The 22507-nt window shown below is 37.5% G+C and overlaps 1 protein-coding gene across 5 annotated transcripts in view; it reads right to left on the bottom strand.

The window, feature by feature from the left end:
• The window catches only part of LOC132627115 (phospholipid-transporting ATPase 2), a 61697-nt gene that overhangs the window by 15801 nt on the left and 23389 nt on the right, over positions 1-22507 (bottom strand). For 4 of the 5 annotated variants that reach the window (XM_060342252.1, XM_060342250.1, XM_060342251.1 and 1 more), the window contains exons 5-18: positions 20713-20805; positions 20436-20610; positions 17863-18029; positions 14225-14329; positions 12111-12208; positions 11880-12022; positions 10000-10096; positions 9736-9845; positions 9476-9640; positions 7216-7382; positions 6982-7062; positions 6678-6798; positions 1561-1667; positions 347-478 (exon numbers count right to left, since the gene is read on the bottom strand). In XM_060342252.1, coding sequence (XP_060198235.1) covers positions 347-478; positions 1561-1667; positions 6678-6798; positions 6982-7062; positions 7216-7382; positions 9476-9640; positions 9736-9845; positions 10000-10096; positions 11880-12022; positions 12111-12208; positions 14225-14329; positions 17863-18029; positions 20436-20610; positions 20713-20805 — 1761 coding nt within the window. The remainder of the gene's footprint in view (positions 1-346; positions 479-1560; positions 1668-6677; positions 6799-6981; positions 7063-7215; positions 7383-9475; positions 9641-9735; positions 9846-9999; positions 10097-11879; positions 12023-12110; positions 12209-14224; positions 14330-17862; positions 18030-20435; positions 20611-20712; positions 20806-22507) is intronic. The other variant, XM_060342253.1, reaches the window with a different exon arrangement.

The raw sequence follows: 22507 nt of genomic DNA, 5'->3' as shown, positions 1-22507 counted from the left end.
AGTAGAACAAAAATTTTAGCCTGATAAGTCGCACTTTCTACTTGCACATGGGGAGACGAGGAGAATTTTAACTATGACAAGGAAATAGAAAAGATCGAAGCAAATACGAAAACTGCCAAAATATAGTGACATGACAAATTTAAATATGTCAAATAAAACTCTCTATATCTTATGAATAATTTTTCACTACGTTAATTTTAATTGCAGGGTTTAAATGTGCCCCGTAAGAAGTTGGGATGGCAACTTATGAACTTCTTATTCTCAAAATAGGTAGCAAAATGGTTTTGTTCTCTCCGTAAAATAATGTATTAAGTATGAAAAATAATTTTGATAGTGCACATAATACCTGTGCCTTTTGGGATGGAGTAACACGACAACATATAGCTGTTCTCGACAATATAGCAAGTTCTGTGAATGCCTTCCGATAATGCTTAAGTACAATTTCAAGAGCCCAACCATCCACAACAAAAGCAACATCCTGCCAGAGATAAATACTAAGAGTTATGTATCATCAATGAAGAAGAACTAAAAGAAAAGGCACCACCCATTCCAACATAAGTGTTATTTCAGAGATATTTGAGGGGAAGTAAGTTTGTTCTTCTGTTTCCTCCCTCTCTGCAAGTACATTTCTGAGATTTACAAGATAGAGCCTTTGAGTACACATACAGAAGAGAATGCTACAAACAGGAAGAAGACCCAAAAAAAAGGGAAGGACGGGTTCAAGCCGTGGAAATAAGACTGCGTAAAATAGACCTAGGTAAAGTGAGTGCTTAGTGCACCGGACTGCCCTTTTTAGTGTTTCACCTGATCATCATGGATAAGATGTACTGAAATAAGTCGTCTAAATATTTTTAATGAGACAAAGCACTTCTATGATTTTAGAGTCTCCTTATTAAGCAATAATTGTCCATCACAAATACCGAAAGCAGGGAAGACTTCCATCTTCCTGTAACCGTAGCCATTACTTTTCAAATAGAGAGTCGATGTATAATCCTTGTGAACTTCTTTGTGTATGATCATCTTATTTTAAAAACACTCAAGACATAGCCTTATTTAAGGCAGACAAACATTTAATTCTAAGGATATCACTAACAAATTAAGATCCTTTACAAGCAATCCAAATTTAGAGCACAGCCTGACAAGTTCACAACATTAAGCTTCACTCGCAAATCATGAAGTCCCAAAAGCAGACAACTCAAAGATATATTACTTCATCCAGACATCCACTGCTAAAAAAACACACACAGAAACCCGGAGGCAAGTGTATATCCTATGTTAACATCATGCACCATATATGCAAGTACAATGGTCAAGAATATTATCCAGATCTTAGAAAATGACTCAATTGAAAATGCAGTTATGGCTGGAAATTGGAATAAGCAATTATTTTGGCATCTCTGTTTATCCTTTAGCAAAGGAGATTATTGTAAGTGGCAGTCAAGCAAACACTTACTGTCGTAGCTAAGCAGTTGATGGGTGCTGATGGAAATGAAAGGATTCGTATTACCAGTTAATAAATAGAACACTCGTCAACATGGATGTGCATTCAACTCAACATACCTTGGGTTCTGCATTTGTTATTCTCATTGTAAGAAGAACTCTCTCCAGACTTTGACCTACTTCATCTTCAGTCCTCCCATTAATCAGCAGAAGCTGACCTTTAGGTTCTGCAAGCATGTCAATCAGAAAATAAAAACATATCCTGACAAATTTTTAAGAAGAACTGATCTTGTAACAACCCGATATTTTCCAAGTGAACTTCAGAGTTACTTCCTTATTTATAGTTCATCTAATTTTAACGGGTTACATATCGAAGTGGTATTGCAACAACAACAACAACAACCCAGTGAAATCCCACAACGTGGGGTCTGGGGAGGGTAGAGTGTACGCAGACCTTACTCCTACCAAGATAGGACGGCTGTTTCCGAAAGACCCTCGGCTCAATAAAAAAGGCATAAAAAGAGGTCAGATAAGGCTAAGAGATTCAAAGCGATATGGAAATGAAATAACGCAAGCGACACAGATAACATAGAATAATCAAAGCACAGGAAATAACATATAATAGCATAAATCAGAGCACAAGAAATTATACTACAATAATGCGATTACTAATAAGACAGGACAATGAGACTATCTACTAGTCTTCTACCCTAATCTGGATCCTTCAAACCCTCCTATCTAAGGTCATGTCCTCGGTAAGCTGTAACTGCGCCATGTCGTGTCTAATTACCTCTCCCCAATACTTCTTCGGCCTACCCCTACCTCGTCTGAAACCATCCATGGCCAACCTCTCACACCTCCGCACTGAGGCATCTTTGTCTCTCTTCTTCACATGCCCAAACCATCTCAATCTCGCTTCTCGCATCTTGTCTTCCACCGAGGCCACTCCCACCTTGTCCCGAATATCCTCATTCCTAATCCTGTCACTCATGGTGTGGCCATACATCCATCTCAACATTCTCATCTCGGCAACTTTCATCTTTTGAACGTGAGAGATCTTAACTGGCCAGCACTCCGCCCCATACAACATAGTCGGTCTAACCACCACTTTCTAGAACTTGCCCTTAAGTTGTGGTGGCACCTTCTTGTCACACAGCACTCCGGAAGCAGGCCTCCATTTCATCCACCCTGCCCCAATACGATATGTGACATCATCGTCAATCTCCCCGCTGCCTTGCATAATAGACCCAAGATACTTGAAACTACTTTTCTTCTGGATGGCCTGGGTACCAAGCCTCACTTCCAAACCAGCCTCCTGAGGTGCTTCACTAAACTTACACTCTAAGTACTATGTCTTGGTCCTACTCAGCTTAAACCCTTTAGACTCCAGAGTTTGTCTCCAACCCTCCAGCTTAGCATTAACTCCGCTACGAGTCTCGTCAATCAGGACTATGTCATCCGCGAAAAGCATACACCATGGCACCTCACCTTGAATTTACCGCATCAATCCATCCATCACCAAGGCAAATAAAAACGAACTAAAAGCTGATCCTTGATGCAACCCCATCACAACTGGAAAGTGCTCTGAGTCTCCTCCTACTATCCTTACCCTGGTTTTGGCTCCCTCATACATGTCCTTGATCACCCTAATGTATGCCACAGGTACACCTTTAGCCTCCAAGCATCTCCATAGGATCTCTCTTGGAACTTTGTCGTAAGCCTTTTCTAGGTCGATGAATACCATGTATAAGTCCTTCTTCCTCTCCCTATACTACTCCACCAGTCTCCTCACAAGATGGATGGCTTCTTTAGTTGAGCGTCCCGGCATGAATCCGAACTGGTATCGAAGCGGTATTGATTATATATAAATTTATTTGAAAATATTATTTATATAATATATGAGATGGTAAATTGGTTAAGAGTAAATAAGTGGGCCAGGCCCACTATTTCAGTGTCTACTGATCACGTTCTTAAGTGAAGGGAGAGGCACAAAAATTAGTTTTTATTCCTACTCTAGAGAAAGAAGAGAGCGCAGGGCAACAGATGTTTGTTGGTTGTGTCTAAAAGGCTGTCACAGTGGAGATTTCCCACAAGTTAACAAAAGGCATAGGTACATATGGTTGTTATCTCTATTATATAAGCATTAGAATGCTGTTGAGATATATTTATTGAAGTATAGTAGTAATGGAAAAGAAAAAAAATTAAGAGATCACCTAATGATTAGGGAAGACTAATGATTATGCAATGATGAGTAGTTGTAGAATAGTGTTAGCGATAGGAGTTGATATCAAACAAACAGGGTTCAAAATATGATATTTCCTTACTGTAAAAAATTTCAAATCCCCAACCCACTGTGTCGTTCTTTTCTTTCCTCTGTTTCCTTTCTTTCTTATTTTACACACTTAGATTATTATTATCTGGGACTAGAACACACATACATTTTTATATAGATAAAGTTATAGGATTTCTCTAGACTAATTTGGAGCATTTATTTATGTTATTAAATAGATTGAGGCTATGAGATCGTTTGAAGAGAATTTGGCGTTTCAAGAGAGGTTTGCATTCCGGTTATAAGGCAAGTGAGACTTAAATTCTTAGTTTACTTGCTTTTCATAAAAAGCATATGAATTGTATTGTATGTGTGCATTTAAACCATTTAGATCGTTTGAGTTGGCAAGCATGATCTAAATTGGAAATTTCCAAGAGTCTAAAGTAACGACCATGTGAGTCCTTTAGCGTAAATTCGCTTAAATAGATATTTGCTATACATATACAGTCTTGACTTGGTATTGATTGGATGTTTATTCCGATGTATCATATCTTCAGAGAAGCATACTCCGGCAAGCCCTATTGGGTTCAGTCGGAGGTAGATGCCAGATTTATAAGTGACCCGGGTAAGATGTGGGTAAATACTCCCCACTCCGGAAGACGGGGTACGACATAGACAAATACGTACCGTGTCCTGTGAGAATACATTCAGATTCAATGTATTTTATATAGGTGACCCGGGTAAGATGGGGGTAAATAATGCCCTCTCCGGAAGACGGGGTAAGACATAGACAAATACGTATTATGTCCCGTGAGCATATATTTAGATTCAGTGTATTTCATGTATTGCTCGTCCGGATAAGATGGGGGTAAATAATGCCCTCTCCGGAAGACGGGGTAACACAGAGACAAATACGTACTATGTCCCATGAGCATAGATATAGATTAGTGTATTTCATGTATTGCTCATCCGAGTAAGATGGGGGTAAATAATGCCTTCTCCGGAAGACGGGGTAGGACATAGATGAATATGTACTATGTCTCGTGAGCATATATTCAGATTTAGAATATTTCAGGTTTTGCTTGTTTATGCTTCATGATTTCAGCGTTAGCTTTAGTGTTTGTATATATTTAATATACTTGTACTGTGTAATTGCTTTTATGCATTATCAGGGATTTCAAAGACTTGCCCTCGGGGTAAGCTGAGAGTGTCGATGATCTTGCTGGGTCTTTTAGACTCACGCTTGTTGATGTTGTATGTGTGCAGGTGTGGTTAACGGTGACTAGGTAGCCGATACTTGATTCATTCTAGCTTCATTCAGTCCAGTTCAGTCGAGGTGAGCCACCATTAGATCATGGCGGCCTCTTCTTCTTTAGTTGACTTAGTAGTATTCCAAGCTACGTCTCGTACTTTTATATTCAGACTAGTAGTTCCATGACTTAGACATTTTATGGGGTTTATGGGCAAGACTCAGTACTTGTATTTCGCTTCCGCACTTTTCTTTATATTATGAGGCTTTGCGTATTATTTATTTTATTCGTTAATTTTCGCATGATTAGCTTAGAGGGTTCGCCTTATGGGTAGAAGTTCGACAGGTACCCGGTCACGAACTGAGTGTCAGATTTGGGTCGTGACAGATCTCTTGTCACAATTGTGGCATATGATAGAACACAATCCACGAGGATCAGTCCGGCTTTAGCATATCCATTTTCTTTTATCACTTTGAAGGCAATCCTAGTTAGAGCCCGTTTGGATTGGCTTATAAGTTGCTGAAAACAGCTTATAAGCTGTTTTCAGCTTTTTTGATTGTTTGGCTGGCCAGTTTATAAGCCATTTTGTGCTTAAAATAAGCCCAAAAAAATAATTTGGCCCGTTTGGCTTAGCTTATCTAAAGCAGCTTATAAGCTGCTTTTTTTAAGCCCATCCAAACAGGCTCTTAATTGTTTTTGCCATGCAGCTGAAAAGCATTTCTGAAGATGCAGGCTTCCGGTATTATTGGATCTGTTGCACAACAAGAACACTTGGCAGGACGATCGTGTCACATTTGATTCTCTTTAAACTAGAAAGCCATCTTGTCCTCAGCATTGCATCTTTTGTTCTATTCAAATGGATCTTTTTTTTTCAGTATATGGCATATCTACGTCAGTAATCAGTTTAAGGTGACATTAGAAATCATAAGAAAATTAAAACCTCAACATGAGAAGATTCAATAAGAAGTCGTTTGTTTTAGAGACAAGTTATGCAAGGATTTGTAATGCAGGGATTGCAATGTAGTCAAAAACAATGCAGCGACTGTAATGCGGGATTAGTAATGTAGGGATTCGTAATTAAAGGATTATAATGCATGGACTATTTGTTATTGATATTTAGTTTAATATATTACTCCCTCCATTGCAATTTATGTGAACCTATTTCCTTTTTAGTCCGCGCCAAAAAGAATGACCCCTTTCCATAAGCTTCTGATATTTACACGAATTCCAGGAATCTGTTAATGGCACTCAAAATGTCACTTTGTGTGTATTTTATTTGGTATCAACTTGGACTCTAGTGCATCAGGATCATTGTAGGGAATCTTATATATTTTCCTTCTCTTTAGCGGCTTTAGAATTCAACTTCCACTGCTACAATGAAGAGTCCCTGAATTGCACCAAAGAAACTGAATTGCCTGAACTGAAATAATCCTTTATGATAATGAATCTGGCAGTAGGCATAAGGTACAGGCAGTTGATTGGAAGAAATTCGTGACTCACAAACATGGGAAGCAGCTAAAGTTCTTTAACTGAAGAGAGACTCATAAGTCATAATATGCCACTTTTGTTCAGCATAACTTTAGAACTGTCTCTTATATTTTCTAGAAACTCAGTCAGGCATTTGAGCTATCAAAGTAAAACAGTAGGAGACGACGTACGAAAAGCACAAATTAGAAAGAAAAGAAAAACAAAAGGAGAAAAAATTCAGCAGCACATACCAGGAGAAACAAAATTACAAGAACGAGCAATCTGTATTGCCGTACTCTGTTTGTCGCCAGTCAGCATCCAAAAGTTAATTCCCGCCTTCCTGAGTGTCTCAATCGTTTCAGGTACAGCATCCTGGACATATATGTGTGTATATGTACAAGTGAAAAGTAAGACTATGAAATCCATAGACCAAGAGACAATGAATTATACTTCTAAAAGTAGCATCTTTGCGGAAATGCCAGAACTGTGTCAGGATGGCAAGCAAGCCTTACCAAGATTGTTTTTTAAAAATAAAACAAAAAAAGACAGTGTCACCTGTAGACGATCTTCAATTGCTGCAACTCCAATAATCTCAAAGCCATGCTCTATCCTTTGGCAGACCTCAGCTACTCTCCACTGTGGCACGCAAGAATTAGAACATTCAGTCAACTGAAAACTTCAGCAACATCCAACAGAGAGCACAAGGGATACACAATACAGGTGATCTAATCTTCCCTGAAAGAAAAAGGTCAATAGTAGCAGGCGTAAACCATAGAGATGATTTCTCACCTCTCTGTCGACCAATGAACTATTAGCCTCTTTAAACAATAATGACCATTCATGATATTCCTCTTCTTCTAAATCACGACATGCCAAACATAATGTCCGCAGACCAAGCTGAGCATATTGTTCCACAGCTTCAGCAAAGATCCGTGTTTGTTGTCCTGGTACATATTCTTTTCATCAATATATAAGAAGCATTCAAAGTGAGGATGACATAGTAATTATACAACTTGCAAATTTTTTGAGTAAGAAAATAAAACTAGCAATTACGTAACAAAATTAGATTGATTCAGCGTACATATTCAGAATAATTCAGCAAGAGATTACCAAAGTAGTTACAAAACCAATGCACCTTCCCACTCAATCTCGAGACTGACAATATGCATAACAACCATAGATTCTAACCAACCAGATGACGTAGCAGCAATGAAAACAACCATAGGTTCTAACCAACCAGATGACGTAGCAGCAATGAAAAGCATTTCAGAAAACAAGAATGCATCTTTTTGTCATATTTAAGATGTTCTAGCAGTCGTCAAGCATATATGGAACACTTAGTTAAGAAAGGGACTAAAATGAAAGAAAAAAATCATGCCAAATACTCCAACAAAAGTAATGCGCAGAGTTTCAGTGCTATTTATTATTATGCAATATGCACAAACTAAAAACTGCTCGCACTTCTTCTCCCCTGGCCAACTTAAAATGTTAAAATATAATAAAGCAAATTACAAAAGTAAAAAGGTCACAAACTGATAGATGTACTCCTGCTGACGCCCTCATTTCCACATTGATGCAGTTTGTTTGAAGGTAAGATTCTTTTTTTAGAACTGTTCACCTGACTCTTCTACTTCGCTTTTGCACCTATCCCTCAACACTCCAGTATCCTCCGTCAATCACTTGTCAAAGACTCTCTGCCATTTAATATCCTTCTCAACTGCCCACTCCTTTCTAAAGCTATTTATCTCATGCACATACTAAAATTTGTCTATACGTTTCCTTGTCAGCCAAAAATAAAATTAATAAAGTGGAAGCTAATTTTCAATATTTTTTGATAAGTAAGGTAACTTTATAAATGAAAAAAAAAAACATCAAGTGAATGCTGGTGATTAGAAGCAATTACCAGAAGGAAAAAAAAAGAGCCTTATTGACTGTGAAGAGAGCTAAGAAAATCGAGCAAGGCCTCTACAAGCAGCCTTAGACAGTCAATCAGCACTTAATGTTCCAGGTCCAGTCACCAGCTACCTTATCATATTACCTATCTGAGGGATCTGCTAGCACTTAGAGCCAGTTTTCCCAAAGCTGCCAGAGATGTTTGTTTTGAGAAGCACTTTTGTCAAAATAGCTTTTCGAAAGTACTTCTGGAGAGAAGCAATTTGTGTTTGGCCAATTCGATTTAGAAGTACTTTTTTCATTATTTCATATGCAGATTGTGTTTAGCCAATCATTTAAAAAGTGCTTTTGAGTGTCAAATTATGAAAAAAGACAAGTATCACAGCACATTTTACAATTAGGATTATTTAACCAGAAAAATTACTTTAAATATTAATATGAAAGATTTTTTTGACAATGTAATAAATTTCATTAAACAAAGGGCAAAAAGGTGCCTGTATACAATGAGTATACCGAAACCTTACAAAAGGACATGGTTTTCTATGAACGCCACCGAATCATCTATACATAAAGGAACCTCGTGGGTGCACCAAACAAATAAAACAAGCGAAAAGGGGCTATTCCTCAAATGTACAAGATCTTTCTCTAAAAGCTCTCCTAGAATCACATTGACGAAAGTTGTGTCAAAAGACTTACCATCTCTCTGAATTCATGTGATCTCAGCAAACAAAGATAGACTATAATGGAAGCAAAAGATCTATATAGGCAATACCATAGAGTTGGGATTACTTTAGATTAATAAACTAGCACAAGATATAGTGTTTGCCAAGAGTCTTTTTTTAATATAGATACTTAGAGAATGTATGCAGAATGCCAAGGAACCCCAAGCTATTAAGTATTGACATTCAATTGGTCCAGATAGAGCAAATGGTTTTAATTAATATAGCCGACTCCAGCTAGTTCGAGGTTAAGGCATAGTAATTGCTGGTCTTGCATGGTAATGATGGGAAGCTTACATAGTGTCATATGAGAAGAAATTGTAGATAAGTTGTTTGAGTAATCATTTGACAGGACATAAAAATCAACTTTCACAGACATTCAGACTTCTCTTCTGCTAAATTATGGAATATTGTACTATTGGGTAAAGAATTATCACCAGTGTGTGCATGAGGCAGAATAGCCTCATCTGCTCCTTTTGACAATAGTATGATATTTCCATTTTGACAGTCCCTGACAACCACAGACATCCTTTTTCTCTCAGAAGTGAATTCTAAGGTATCCAATACTTCATACTGGACCAGCGAAGCATTAAAATTGATATCTGCGTGAAAACAAAAGTTCCAAGAGAAAACAATATTACAATTATATCTAATATGTAAATAGTATTACTGCCTTTCCTCAATCACAGACTCATACCAAGAATATTCCCTTTCTTTTCAAGAAAAACCATATTTAAGCGAGCTGCAGCACGCACAAGCGCTTCCTCATCTTGAGATTGTGCCTTGTATGAAATTGCTCCAGCTTTGCTATAGGCAGTAAAAGGAAAAAATATGAAAGTAAATCAAAAAATAAGAATAATTTTAAGGCACCAGGAACAGAATACTACAACAGAAAGACAACACAGACACCAATAATGACCATCCTAGTGTATTAAAAAATTGACGACTACAAATCATATACCTTTGTACAGGAACCACTGTATTACATATTGCCATGACAATAAGAAATCGAATAGCATCTGGAGATCCAGAGGCAACAGCTTTAAGCAGTTCTGGATCTGCATGGAAAACAAAGTTTGTTTAAGCTTCTTTTTTACAAGAAGGAAAATATATATTTGATAACGGAAAAGGGTATAGAGAACACATTAGTTCTCAACCCAGAGAAAAAGGAAAATCAGATAAGGAAAGGTCAAATTAAGTTGAAAATATTTCTACAGAAGAGAGATCACTTTATGCAAAAGATGCTATAGTCCTCCCCAGGATAAAAAATTTAAACAGATTTACATGACATAAAAGACTAAAAGAGAGCAGTAAACACTTCCAGATGGAATAAAAAACGTTATTAGATATATAAAATGCAAGTGTATACTTGTTTAAACATTCAAACATGGGTCGAGAATGTTTGTATACACGAAAGAAACTTAATCATAAGAGAAGAGTAGATGATATAGATACGCAAATGGCAGAGAAGATGATAAGTTAGATTAAGAAAACTGCCAGACAAAACCTTTTAACTTATAAATCATAGGCTCTACAAATTAGTAACTGTAAAAAAATGGATCTTGGGCCTACTCAACCCCAAAAGCTAGCTCATGAGGGAAGGATTGCCCAAGTCATATAAGGATACCATGTACCCTTTAACCCACCGATGTGGGACTCTTTAACACCTCACCTCACACCCAGGACTGGACATCTGGTGCGTGGACAATTTTTAATGCGGGGGCCCAACATCGGAAATAATGGATTTTGGGGAGGGGGGGGGGGGGGGGGGGGGGGGCTAACTCTGATACCATGTAAAGAATGGATCTTGGGCCTAACTCAACCCCAAAAGCTAGCTCATGAGGGGAGGATTGCCCAAGTCATATAAGGAGACCATGTACCCTTTAACCCACCGATGTGGGACTCTTAACAGTAACAAATATTATTCCAAGTCATCATTCTAAAACAAGTAAGAAGGTATTTAAATCCCAAGGTTTAGAATTGAACAAGTGTGCTGCCTGTTTGTTTTGGCAACACATGCAATGATAATCATCTGCAAACTTCACATGTTAAAATTATAGAGTACCAACTTGAGGAGTGTCCCTCATTTCAAGCATGTGTAAGCACAGCTTGGTTGACAGGAAAAGGAAAGGAAAGAGCTTGAAAGTACCTTCCCTGAACTTTTTATGCATCAGGAAAGCAGCATAGTTGTGAGAAAAGCAGTCAAGCAGCCACTTCCCATACTTTTTTTCAAAAGAAACGGAGTAGAGAACTCATGGGTCACTCTGAAGCTGAACTCAAAACCCAGTACTAACAGAAATATAACTTTTTGGTACTAAAATGGAGCTTTCAGAAACACCGTTAACTACTTTTTACTTCATAATCTTTAATAACTATAAACAGGTTTAAAGGAAAAAGGAATGAAGAAAGCAGGGAAGAGATATATAGCTTACCTATCTTCGGGCATCTCAATAGGATAACCAAGGGAAAAGCTAAATAGAGGTGGATGTAGAATAAGATGAAAGTAGATCAATAATTCTTATGATTTCCCTAAACTAAGGACCTTGTATCTCAATCAGTATTAACATCTGCTCACAATGCATTCGAGCAGTAGTCTAAAATCAAGTCTTCTTCCAAACACCACAGTAGGATCTCAAGAAGCACATTGGAAAGCTGAAAGCAACTTAATGGGTATAAGAAGCTCATTGAAGGGTGTATATGAGTTCACATCAGGCTGTAATCAAAGTTATCGAGCCGCTGTATTTATATATTTCACGACATGTAAAATATTAAAATAGGAAGAAGTTGAAAAAGCACAAGTCAATAATAGAGAACTCGTGGAAAATATAACTAAGGCCTTACCCTTTAAACCATCTTCATTCTCATTCCCATAGAAGGTTCCACTAATACAACATCTTTTAAAGATCATCTTGTTTTCAGTAAGTGTCCCGGTTTTATCCGTCAATATGTATTCTACTTGCCCCAAATCCTCGCTGATTGCTGTGCTGCCATGAAAAGAAAACAAAGATACATAAACAAATGAATACTAAATATGTTAGTTGACACACTTAAAGCTAAGAAAATGTTTCTTACTTTGTCGCATGGGAAGGAGTACCAGTTTCTGGATCAACCATCTCATTGTCCCAATCAATGAACTTGGCATATAGGCTTTTGACAAGATCCAGTGATACCTATCAAAAAAGAAGAAACGCATATTGACACCTAAGGCTTTCTAATCCAAAAGGAAAAAGTTACACTTCTTAGTGCATAAATTAATCTTGTCAATTTTATTTTGATAATTTAAAAAACTTAATTTGGAAGCATTATCATATGATTCATACCAGTCCTTGCACAGTTGCATACTTGAATAAAAACTATCACCTAACATTTTCGTGTTCAACAGTTACCTCAGTTCATTTATCAATTCAAGAGGAATTCTTTTAGTAGACAAATATACCTAAATATATGTGCTTTTCCTCTAAGTTAAAGATCAAAAGAAAGTTTGAAGGCCTACTGCCCGTAAGTGCTGTGATGTGCTTTTATTTTTTTAGAATAGCGATGGTAACTGGTCAGCTTGCTTGCACCTCGACTAAATCCACTGAGTACCTGCTACCTCCCCCCCCCCCCCCCCCCCCCTCGCGGCACAGATAACGGATAACTCTGGCCCCCAAGGGTTAGCCAGAATGGAAGAAATTACCTAGTATGTTTTACCTCCACTGGGGTAATATACTTAAGTTTACTAGACCAGCTTCAAAGCTAATTCAATCAGATCAGAATATTAAGGATAACTTGAGTAACACTGTTGATTCCTCAAAACATCGAACTTCATGGAGTCTTATGAAATATATGTCTCGGGAAATATTGAAAAGGTAAAAAGAGACGTTGGAATAACATTTGAAGTACTCTTTCAAGATCAGGTGAGTCAAAGGTCAGGAGCTCAGCCTGCCTGCAATCGGTGAACTGTTAGGCAAAGAGTACTCGTCTTTCATGCCGAAAGTGACCCATGGAACTCTTCTCACTTGAATAGAGCTCACCAGGAAAAAAAAATATAGGTTCAAGTACAAAGGCTATTCTGTGAGCTTAGACGGAAATACATTACTGATAGTTATATGTGCCCAAGGTCAGATCATCAAAGCAAATTACTAAACTAATCGAATCAAAACTACAGAAAAAGTGTTTATAGTGGTCAACACACAGAATATGGTGAAATAGATGCAAAATATGGGAATTCAAGTCAGCAGATTGATGTATTAAGCGAGAGGAAAGCACACCAGGATGCTACCTCTATTATCAGATATAACTAGAAATTGGATATACAATGTTGTAAGATATAGCATGACTATGTATTAGTTTTCTCTCCATGCTGAAAGGTTGAACCATTATGAACCAGCAAGAACAGTCATCAAGAAAATAAGACTAGAAAATGGAAACATTCAATTGCACCAGTATAAACAGTAATACTCCCTCCATCCCAAAATAAGTGTCACCTTAGCAAAAATCACGCCCATTAAGAAATCAATAAATACAATGTGAAGTCTACTAAACTACCCCTATTCATTAGATGTTTTTTGAGAATTGAGCAATATTAAAGAGGACTACTTTAATGCTAAGGACATAGTTGGAAACACCTTTTTTTTTTTTTTGGGGGGGGGGGGGGGGGGGGTGGTCTTCAATTCCTAAGGTGATACTTATTTTGGGACAAATTTTTTGCTAAGGTGACACCATTTTTGGAGGGAGTACTATGATTTAAGGAAGAAAGAGAAAGTGAAAAGTTGATCTTATGACTCCACTTTTATAGCCACTATCAGCTTGGAATATTATTTGTTAAAATTCATAGTCCAGGCTACCAGTGAAACTGAACAATTCAAACAAATTTGGTCTTTAAGACGTGCGCCAATCAAATTGAAGGCACAGATTTACTTTTTAATCTGAATACAAAGTACAGCAGATAATTTTTGCCATGTACTGAATCAGCATTATGCCATTTTCACTTTAGTACAACTTAGAAGAATCACCGCTGAAATTCAGATGAAAAATACTTCTTCTTTGACATGACCATCCGAGCGGAATCCGAATATGCTGTTTTAGGTTCTATCAATAAACCTTTATGATAAATGACTGCTATGAATTACAAAATTACCCTAGAATATGACAGAAAAACTCCATAATGCGATCAACGATACTGCACAGGATACTTCACAGCATACCTTTATTGAAATGGGAATCATGATGGAACAAAGAAGCTCAAACCGAAGAGGGATGACAAGTAACTCGTACCATGGACCTTCATTTGGATACTGGACATACCATAGCTACAAGATGAAACAAACCTGCAATCAGACAGATAAAAATCCGCACCAAACAAGTATCTGATAGATCTCAAGAGCTTGCTACTCGAGTCCTCAACAATCTCCAGAGAAAAGGCAAGACAGAATGGGGGAAAAAGCTAATACAAGAGGAAACTATCTAAGCAGTAAACCGCATTATACAATCTCTTTTTATATGCAAAAATGTTGAAGTGGGTGATCATCTCATGCAAAAGCTTAAGCATACTTTTAATTACCTAATTAACCTTTTTCCCAATTTACGTGGCACACTTTCCTTTTTAATCGATCCCAAAAAGAATTCACCTTTCTATATTAGAAAAAATTTAACTTTCAAATTTTCATTTTACTCTTAAAGAGATGATTTATAGCCTCAAATGTCTAAGGCTTGTTTTAGACCACAAATTTCAAAAGTCTTTATTTTTTCTTAAACTCAGTTCCTAGTCAAACTGCGCCACATAAATTGGGATAGAGGGAGAAAATTATACAACGCCCCCTCACAAGTGGACCTGATTTTTTTCATGGGTGTGGAAATATGTTTTCTTTTTTTGGGTGGCGGAAAGAACTGAACCAGGACTTCTTGTCTGCTTTGATACCACATTGGAGTGTATGAGCATCTCATTTAAAAGCCTAAGTTATACACACTTTTAGTTACCTAATTATATTATGTCTTCATATATATCAGAAAAGACACAAATTCGTAAACCACCGGAACACAACAATGTTTCGTGCAACGGGCTGGCCCTTTCCTTTAGTTATTGAAGGGGAAAGACAAAAATATCCATTTTAATACCCATTTACAATGTGTTGGTAATGTATAAATAAGGGTATTTAAGAGAATTTAAAAACGAGTACAATGTTATTCCTTTACCAAAAAGTGGAATGTCGTTAGGTATTTACTATAAAAATGAAACCAGATGGCAAAGTTGGTCGACATAAAGCTAGATTGGTAGGCAAGGTATATACTGAGATTTATGGTCTAGATTACAGTGATACATTTTCTCCGGTGGCCAAGATTGATTCAGTCCGCTTTTTTATTCTATGGCAGTTATGTTTCATTACCCTCTTTATTAATTGGACATCAAAAACGCCTTCCTCCGTGGGGACCAACTGAGGATATTTATATGGAGCTACAACCTGTTGTTGCTCAAAGGATTCAAGTTCCGGCTCTGTATGCCATCCAAGATGTCGTTACATGGTTTAAGACAATCTCTAAGAGTGGGGTTTTGATAGATTCAGCTCTGTAGTCCATTTTGGGATGTCTCCAATTGAAGCAGACGACACATGGGAGATAGTTCCTTTACCACAAAAGTGGAATGTCGTTGTATATTTACCGTCAAAGATGGGACCTAATGACAAAGTTGATCTTCTTAAAGTTAGATTGGTAGTCAAGGTATATACTGAGGTTTTTTTTTTTTTGATAATGGTGATACCTTTTCTCTGGTGGCCAAGATAGCATCCGTTCGGCTCTTTATCTTATGGCAACAATGTTTCATTGGCCTCCTCATCAATTGGACATCAGAAACGCGTTCCTTCACGGAGAACTCCTTGAGGATATTTATATGAGCAACCACCTAGGTTTGCTGCTCAATGGACTCAAGTTCTGGCTTGGTATGTCATCTAAGACGCTCATTACACAGTTCAAGACAATCTCTAAGAGCATGGTTTTGTAGATTCAGCTCTGTAGTCCAGCAGCTCGAGATGTCTCGATTAAAGTTCTGTTTCTATCGACATAATGGTCCGGGAAAGAGCATTTATTTGATAGTTTATGTTGATGATATTATCATAAATTGTAATGATCAAGAAGGAATATCTCAACTAAAGCAACATTGGTTCAGGCACCTTCAGACCAAGGACTTGAGGAAAAAGTATGTTTTGGAAATAGAGGTAGCACAATCCAAGACAAGTATTGTTATCTCATAAAGGAAGTATGTCTTGGACATACTAGAGGAGATAGGCTTGTTAGACTGCAAACCTACTTATACACCTTTGGATCCTAAAGCGAACCTCGTCCCAGGACAGGGGGAGCCACTAGAAGACCTTGGCAGTCGAAGGTTGGTCAATAAATTGAATTATCTCACTATCATCCGATTGGGTATTTCATTTGCAGTAAATGTGGTGAAAGGATTTCTCCAAGCTCCATGTAAGGATCACTGGAACACAGTAGTTTGCATTTTCAGATACATCAAAAGAGCTCCTCAGCAAAGACTGTTACATAGAGACAGAGGTCATACAGATATTGTTGAATATTCTGATGCAGATTCGGCAGGTTCCGCGTATGATACATGTTCTACTTCTGGTGCGTCATGATGGGAGGAAATCTTATCTCTTGGAAAATCAAAAGCAAGACATTGCCATATCTAGCGCAAAAGCAAAATATCAAGGTATGACCCTAGAACTGTGAGCTTATTTGGTTGAAGTTACTCCCTCAAAGAGTTAAAATATGTTACAATCAGGTAGCCCTTCACATTGCCTCAAGTCTGATTTTCCATGAAAGGACAGAACAGATAGAGGTGGATTGTCACTTCATTAGACAGAAGATTGAGTCCGGATGCACTGCCACAAGGTTTATCGGTTCAGATAATCAACTGCCAAATGTTCTAACTAAGCTCCTCAAGGACCTCCTATTAAATACATTAATAGAAATATCATATGCACACTCAAACTTGAGGGGAAGTGTTAAGATTGTGGAAGACTTAGTATGATTTGGCAGGTAGATAAAAGTTAATGTTAAGAGTGTGCATGACTTTGTATGATTTGGTAGATAGGAATTAAATAGGTTAGATACAACTTTAACTGCATTGTAACACCATAAATTCTGATGATGCTCAAAGAACAAATAACAACCTTCAACATATCTTCTTTCTCACTTTTATTTACACTGGTCAAACTACCCCCCCCCCCCCCCCCCCCCCCCCTTTCTCAAAAAAAAAAAAAGAACGGGGCTAAAAGAAATGCATTAAAAAGCAGAGGATCTTCTTATGTGTTATAAAATGAAGTCTGGTCCACCCAAAACAGAAGTTTTTGAAATGGTGATACCGCGATTTTTATGTGTCAAACACATAATTAAGTAAATCAAAGTAGGTTTCTCTAGTAGCTCTTAGATGAGATGGTCAGACACATTAATATGGTATCAGTGCAAGCAGAGTCATGGATTCAAGTCTCAGCATTTACCAATTAGCAAAAAGAGTTTTCACGTGATTGGCCCAACAGAAAAGGACCAGGCTCGAACATGAGAGGGCGTACTAAAGACATAATCAAGTAAACTAAAGTGTGATCTCTCTAATAGCTTCATCTGTTAGATGAGATGGTCACACAATTCAACAATATGGATACTTAAAAAGGCTTACCCATAAAAGGTAAAATATAAAAAGGTCGCAACATAATTCTGTTTTTCAATTAGAGCATGTAAAACTTTTGACCAGTAGAGGTTCAAAAACTCCCTATATAGACCCGGATATTAACTTGAAATATAAAGAAAATATTGATAATATCATTAGCATGTTGGATAAGACGCGGACCTTGCGAGCTTCTGTATCTTTCCAGACATTCCCAGCTATGCCCAGAACAATAACAACAACAATCTGAAAAACAAATATTGCGCCCGTCAACTTGTCAATCATAGCATCCATGGCTGTAAGCTTTGGTTCTGGTATGCCCCTACTCATGCCAAGCTTTGTTTCATTTCCTAAAAGAAAGAGAAAGAGGTCATGGATATATTTCGCGAAGAAGAAAAACGAGGCAGCTCAGGTTATCATATCTGATGAGTAAGATGATAGCATTAGTTCATACTTTACGACTTTATGAGGACAGGAGATAATAGAAACAAGTTGGACAATTCAGAAAATAAATCTTAGTGAAATCATTTCCCTCCCTGCCAACTGAATAGCAAAAGTATTTGGGGCAATTTACCTGATTTTCATCACAATGCAAAAAAACTGTATAAATAGATAAATTAGGATAAAGCAATTTATTTAACACTGGTAAGCGATTGCCTTGTCATAGCTACACAAAGAAGTAACAAGAAAACAGCGCATAACATCTCACAAGTTCCAAAAGTCCTCAAAACTGCCATTCCAACAGATAGAGAGAGCCATAGAAAGAAAAATCCACCGTAACTCAAGTAAAGACTTTTAGAAATACTTTGACCGAGAAGCTAAAAAGAAGGGGACACCTAAGCTGTTGTCTAGCTTTATATATATTGCAGAGTTGTCAAAAGCGAAAAGCACAGAAAGCACTGAGGCTTGCTTGGGCTTTAGGTGTGGAACGCAATAAAGTTTGTTAACAAGGAAAGATACTAAAGAAGAAATTATAGCTATAAATACAAATATTGATTAATCTGGACAGAAGAACTAAAAAAATTATGAATAAACAAAATAGATGAAGTAAAAAAAATGGTCAACAAGCTCAAAAAAACTTCAAATATCTGATTTATACATGACGATGCAGTTTAAGTTTCCAGTGGCAGTTCTCTTGCACTGATTTAGAATTTCTTACTCCTGGTCACTAAAAAACTCATTCATAAAATTCAGTTAACTTTTTCGTCTGTTTAACCATATGGTATCCAAAACATCCTAGCTCAACTAATCCTAATTTCCGCTAAGTAAGCCCACTAAGAGAGGTAAAGCGTTCCCTGCCTAGAAGTTCTGTTAACTAAATTATCACTTTGTCAACTCTGTTTATTATCTAGTGTTACACTTTTAATGACAGGATCCATGGGCAGTGAGGTGCATGCCTTAGTGTCTTCACTAAAGGGCCACATAAGCCAGGAGAGGCGACCAATTTGGGCTTGATCAAGCTTAAATGTTTAAGCCTTCAACAACATTGACACATGTTACCTGCATAATTCGCATGTGTTCTATGGAAAGAGAGAAACTATAGATACATTGAAAGCAAAGCTTCTGTTCAGTGTTCACAGACTATATTATAAATATCTGTATTTGGCCTTTTGGTGCAAAATGGATGACTCATAACTTTATACATTTCAATTGGTCTTAACTGCTATCCCGACCAGCAGAGGGGTTGATCTATACCATGTACATTTTTTAATCCGTTTGGTGCTGTTTTTGTAAGGAGCTATCACTTTTCTTTTCTTAATAACCGTGGTGTCCGAGCGAGCTTGTACGCAACTCAACTAATTTCACAGGGTACCTGCTACCTCCCACTAGCACATGTACGGGGCAACTCTTTCTACCAAGACTTGGACAGGTGAGAAAAAATCACCTAGTGTTTTTGCCTCCGCTGGATCTGATCCGGAGACCTCTTGGTTCTCAACTAACTTCATTGACCACCAGGCCACATCCTTACGTGCAAGGGCTATACAGTTATCTAATTTACTATCAATAAAATGAAAACTAAGCCAAGCAATTGCATACATGATTATTACATTTTAGTCAATAGAACTTGGAATCAGAATAAAACTTCTATTTTCAAAATCCCACGGGAAGTAGCACGCAAATTACATTAAGTTGACGTCTCCTCTAGAATGTCATAATTTAAGGGGATCTACCTTCCAGTTTTAAGAATCACACAAACCTATGATCTAATTAAATCTTCAATTGAACCAAATTCCCTTTTATTCATCAAAAATCTGCAAGGTAGTGAGTATCCCCTTAATTCTTCTGCCAAACTTCATTAAATTGCAATATCTCAAGGAAAATTGTTTCATGCACCAATAATGAGTTTAGAGTTATACAAATGCTATTAGAAAAAGGGACAAAAATAAATAAACATAAAGATAAATCGACATTTTGGTCACTACAATCGTCCAAAAAGCTTGTGCAGATAAGCAACAACGAGACAACCCCAACAACGGTCACGTAATACATCAACATTGACCTAGAAATTGCACCCATTTCACTCCTATTAATCAACTGTCAGCCTGGTGTTAATAAGGACTAATGTGACCAAGCTTCAGAATAGGTATATTGGTTTATTAATTCTTCTATCAAACATCATTAAATTGCAGTATTAGCAAATTATTCTTTCACCAATCACAATGTTATACTGACAAAAGAGTAACGAAACAACGAAGGGAAGAAAATATAAAGTACAAAAATCAATGTTCCCTCTTTATATTCATATGAAAACTTGCCTGTATAAACAGCAACACCACATGCCCATTCTGTGTTCCTCAAATAGCATGATTGGAGAATTGTATTTTTAATGGTCAAAGGGCATACATCATTGTCCAAGAACGGAGGAAATAGCCTCATGTTTGCGTCAAATCTTCTGATGTCTTTGTCTGGAGTGGGACACTCAATCACACCCTGTAAAAGAACATAAACATGTAACATTCACGGAAAAAAAAAAATCACCAGAACCAATACTAATAGATTATTTCCCTTCAATGAAAAAGCAGGAACAATTACCTTGATTTTGTGCAATAATTCAGAATCTATTCCCATACAAGCAGAGGCAACCACCCTTGTCTTAAGATCAGTTTCACCATCAAGGGCAGCTGTCTGTAATATGATATAGCAACAAAAATTATGTAACATATAAGTCGGTGTGAACAGAGGTAACCATCAAAGTGTATTGAACAGAGAAGACAGAAGCATAGGGACATCCATCAGAAAAAAGGAAAAAGTCATCAAACTTATAAACAGAAGATTCAATTAAATAGAACGCATTCATCAATACTAGGCGCAATTAAGAAGTTTTTTGATTTGATCCCGGAGTTTACAACAGAGCATCCACAATTTATGTGCACCAAACAATTGAAAGCAAAGAGTTCACAACTGATTGGGTCACTCAAGGTTCCGCAAGCATTTAGCAAGCAGTTTGCTTCATGTATTTATTTGGCAGCCAATGACCCAATCTGAAGTATGGACTGAATTTTGCAATATACATCAACTTACAAATTTGTTGCAGATGCATTCCTCTTCATTTCCAATTTTCTTATGGTCAAACACTAGTCCATATTATGAAAAATTGAAAAGCTTTGCATAGTTAATGTTCTGAATAGAAGAGAAACGCCAACCAAAATGAATGGAGATGTGTGAGTTCTAACATGGTTGAGTAATAGAGCAATAATTGCAAGAGATATCTGCAAGTTTCAATCTTAGACAACTAGGAAGAGGGCTGAGGTAATTTCACTTGTTAAATCAAAGTGAATATAGAAAAGCAAAAGGCTGGTGTGGAGTCTGCTGACAGATGTACGTTTTGCATATAAACCTGCGCTCAGGTACTTAACTAATAAGGACAAGAAGTCTGCATGTTACTTGGTTTGTCTTCCAAGAGATTATCACCATGGATGAGTATCAATTATCAAGAACCTTCGTGCAATACTTGTAACTTTCTTTTCTTTTTTTCTGTTTTATCAGGTAAATAATTTTATTAACAATTAGGGAAAACCCCGTATACAAGCAGTATACCAAAAGAAGAGAACCTACACCAAAATATGGTTCTCAACAAAAGAGGTCCAATTCTCTGTACAAATTGGGACCTCATAAGTACACCAGAAATAGACTAGAGACAAAACACTACTCTGAATTTTTACATAAACAAGCTCCACCCCTTCAAATGCCCTCCTATTTCTCTTTTCCAAATGACCCACATGAGTGCTAATGGAGCAATGCTCCAAGCCCACAGGCTTTTCTTCCCCCATTTATGAGTCCAACTTTGCAAAGCCTCCTTCACTGTACCTGGCATGACCCGACAATACTTTGTAACTTCGCCAAGGCAATTGAATTTGACTCTATTTGGGAGGAGGTGGATGTAAATAACCCCCCTCACTTACCAGAGCTGACTTCCCATCTAGGGCCCCTTACATTACAAGTTTTTGTCAAAGTTTATATACTTTTAGGAGTTGGAAATAATGCATCCCTATGGAAAGCTAAGGACATTAAGTGCATTTGTTTAGATTAAGATTTCAGCACTTATTTGGTCTGAATAGATCTTAAACATTAAGATCTTGAACAAAATCTTAATATCATTAAGAGATATTTTTGTATGGATAGCTTCACCCCCTCCCCCACCCTCCCAACCTCACCCCACCCTTCTACCCCCACCCCTGCCCACCCTTCCCCCCCCCCCAACTACCACCACTAACCACCTATGCCATCACAATCACCACCACCCACACCCTCCCAATCTTCCTCCGGGCCCCTCCACTCCACCACCACTAACCAGCTCTGCCATCAAAATCACCACCACCTTCCCCCT

The sequence above is a fragment of the Lycium barbarum genome, chromosome 2 (genome assembly GCF_019175385.1).
Source record: "Lycium barbarum isolate Lr01 chromosome 2, ASM1917538v2, whole genome shotgun sequence".
Taxonomy (NCBI): domain Eukaryota; kingdom Viridiplantae; phylum Streptophyta; class Magnoliopsida; order Solanales; family Solanaceae; genus Lycium; species Lycium barbarum.
Note: the sequence above shows the minus strand (reverse complement) of the source record. Positions and strands in the feature narration are given on the sequence as shown.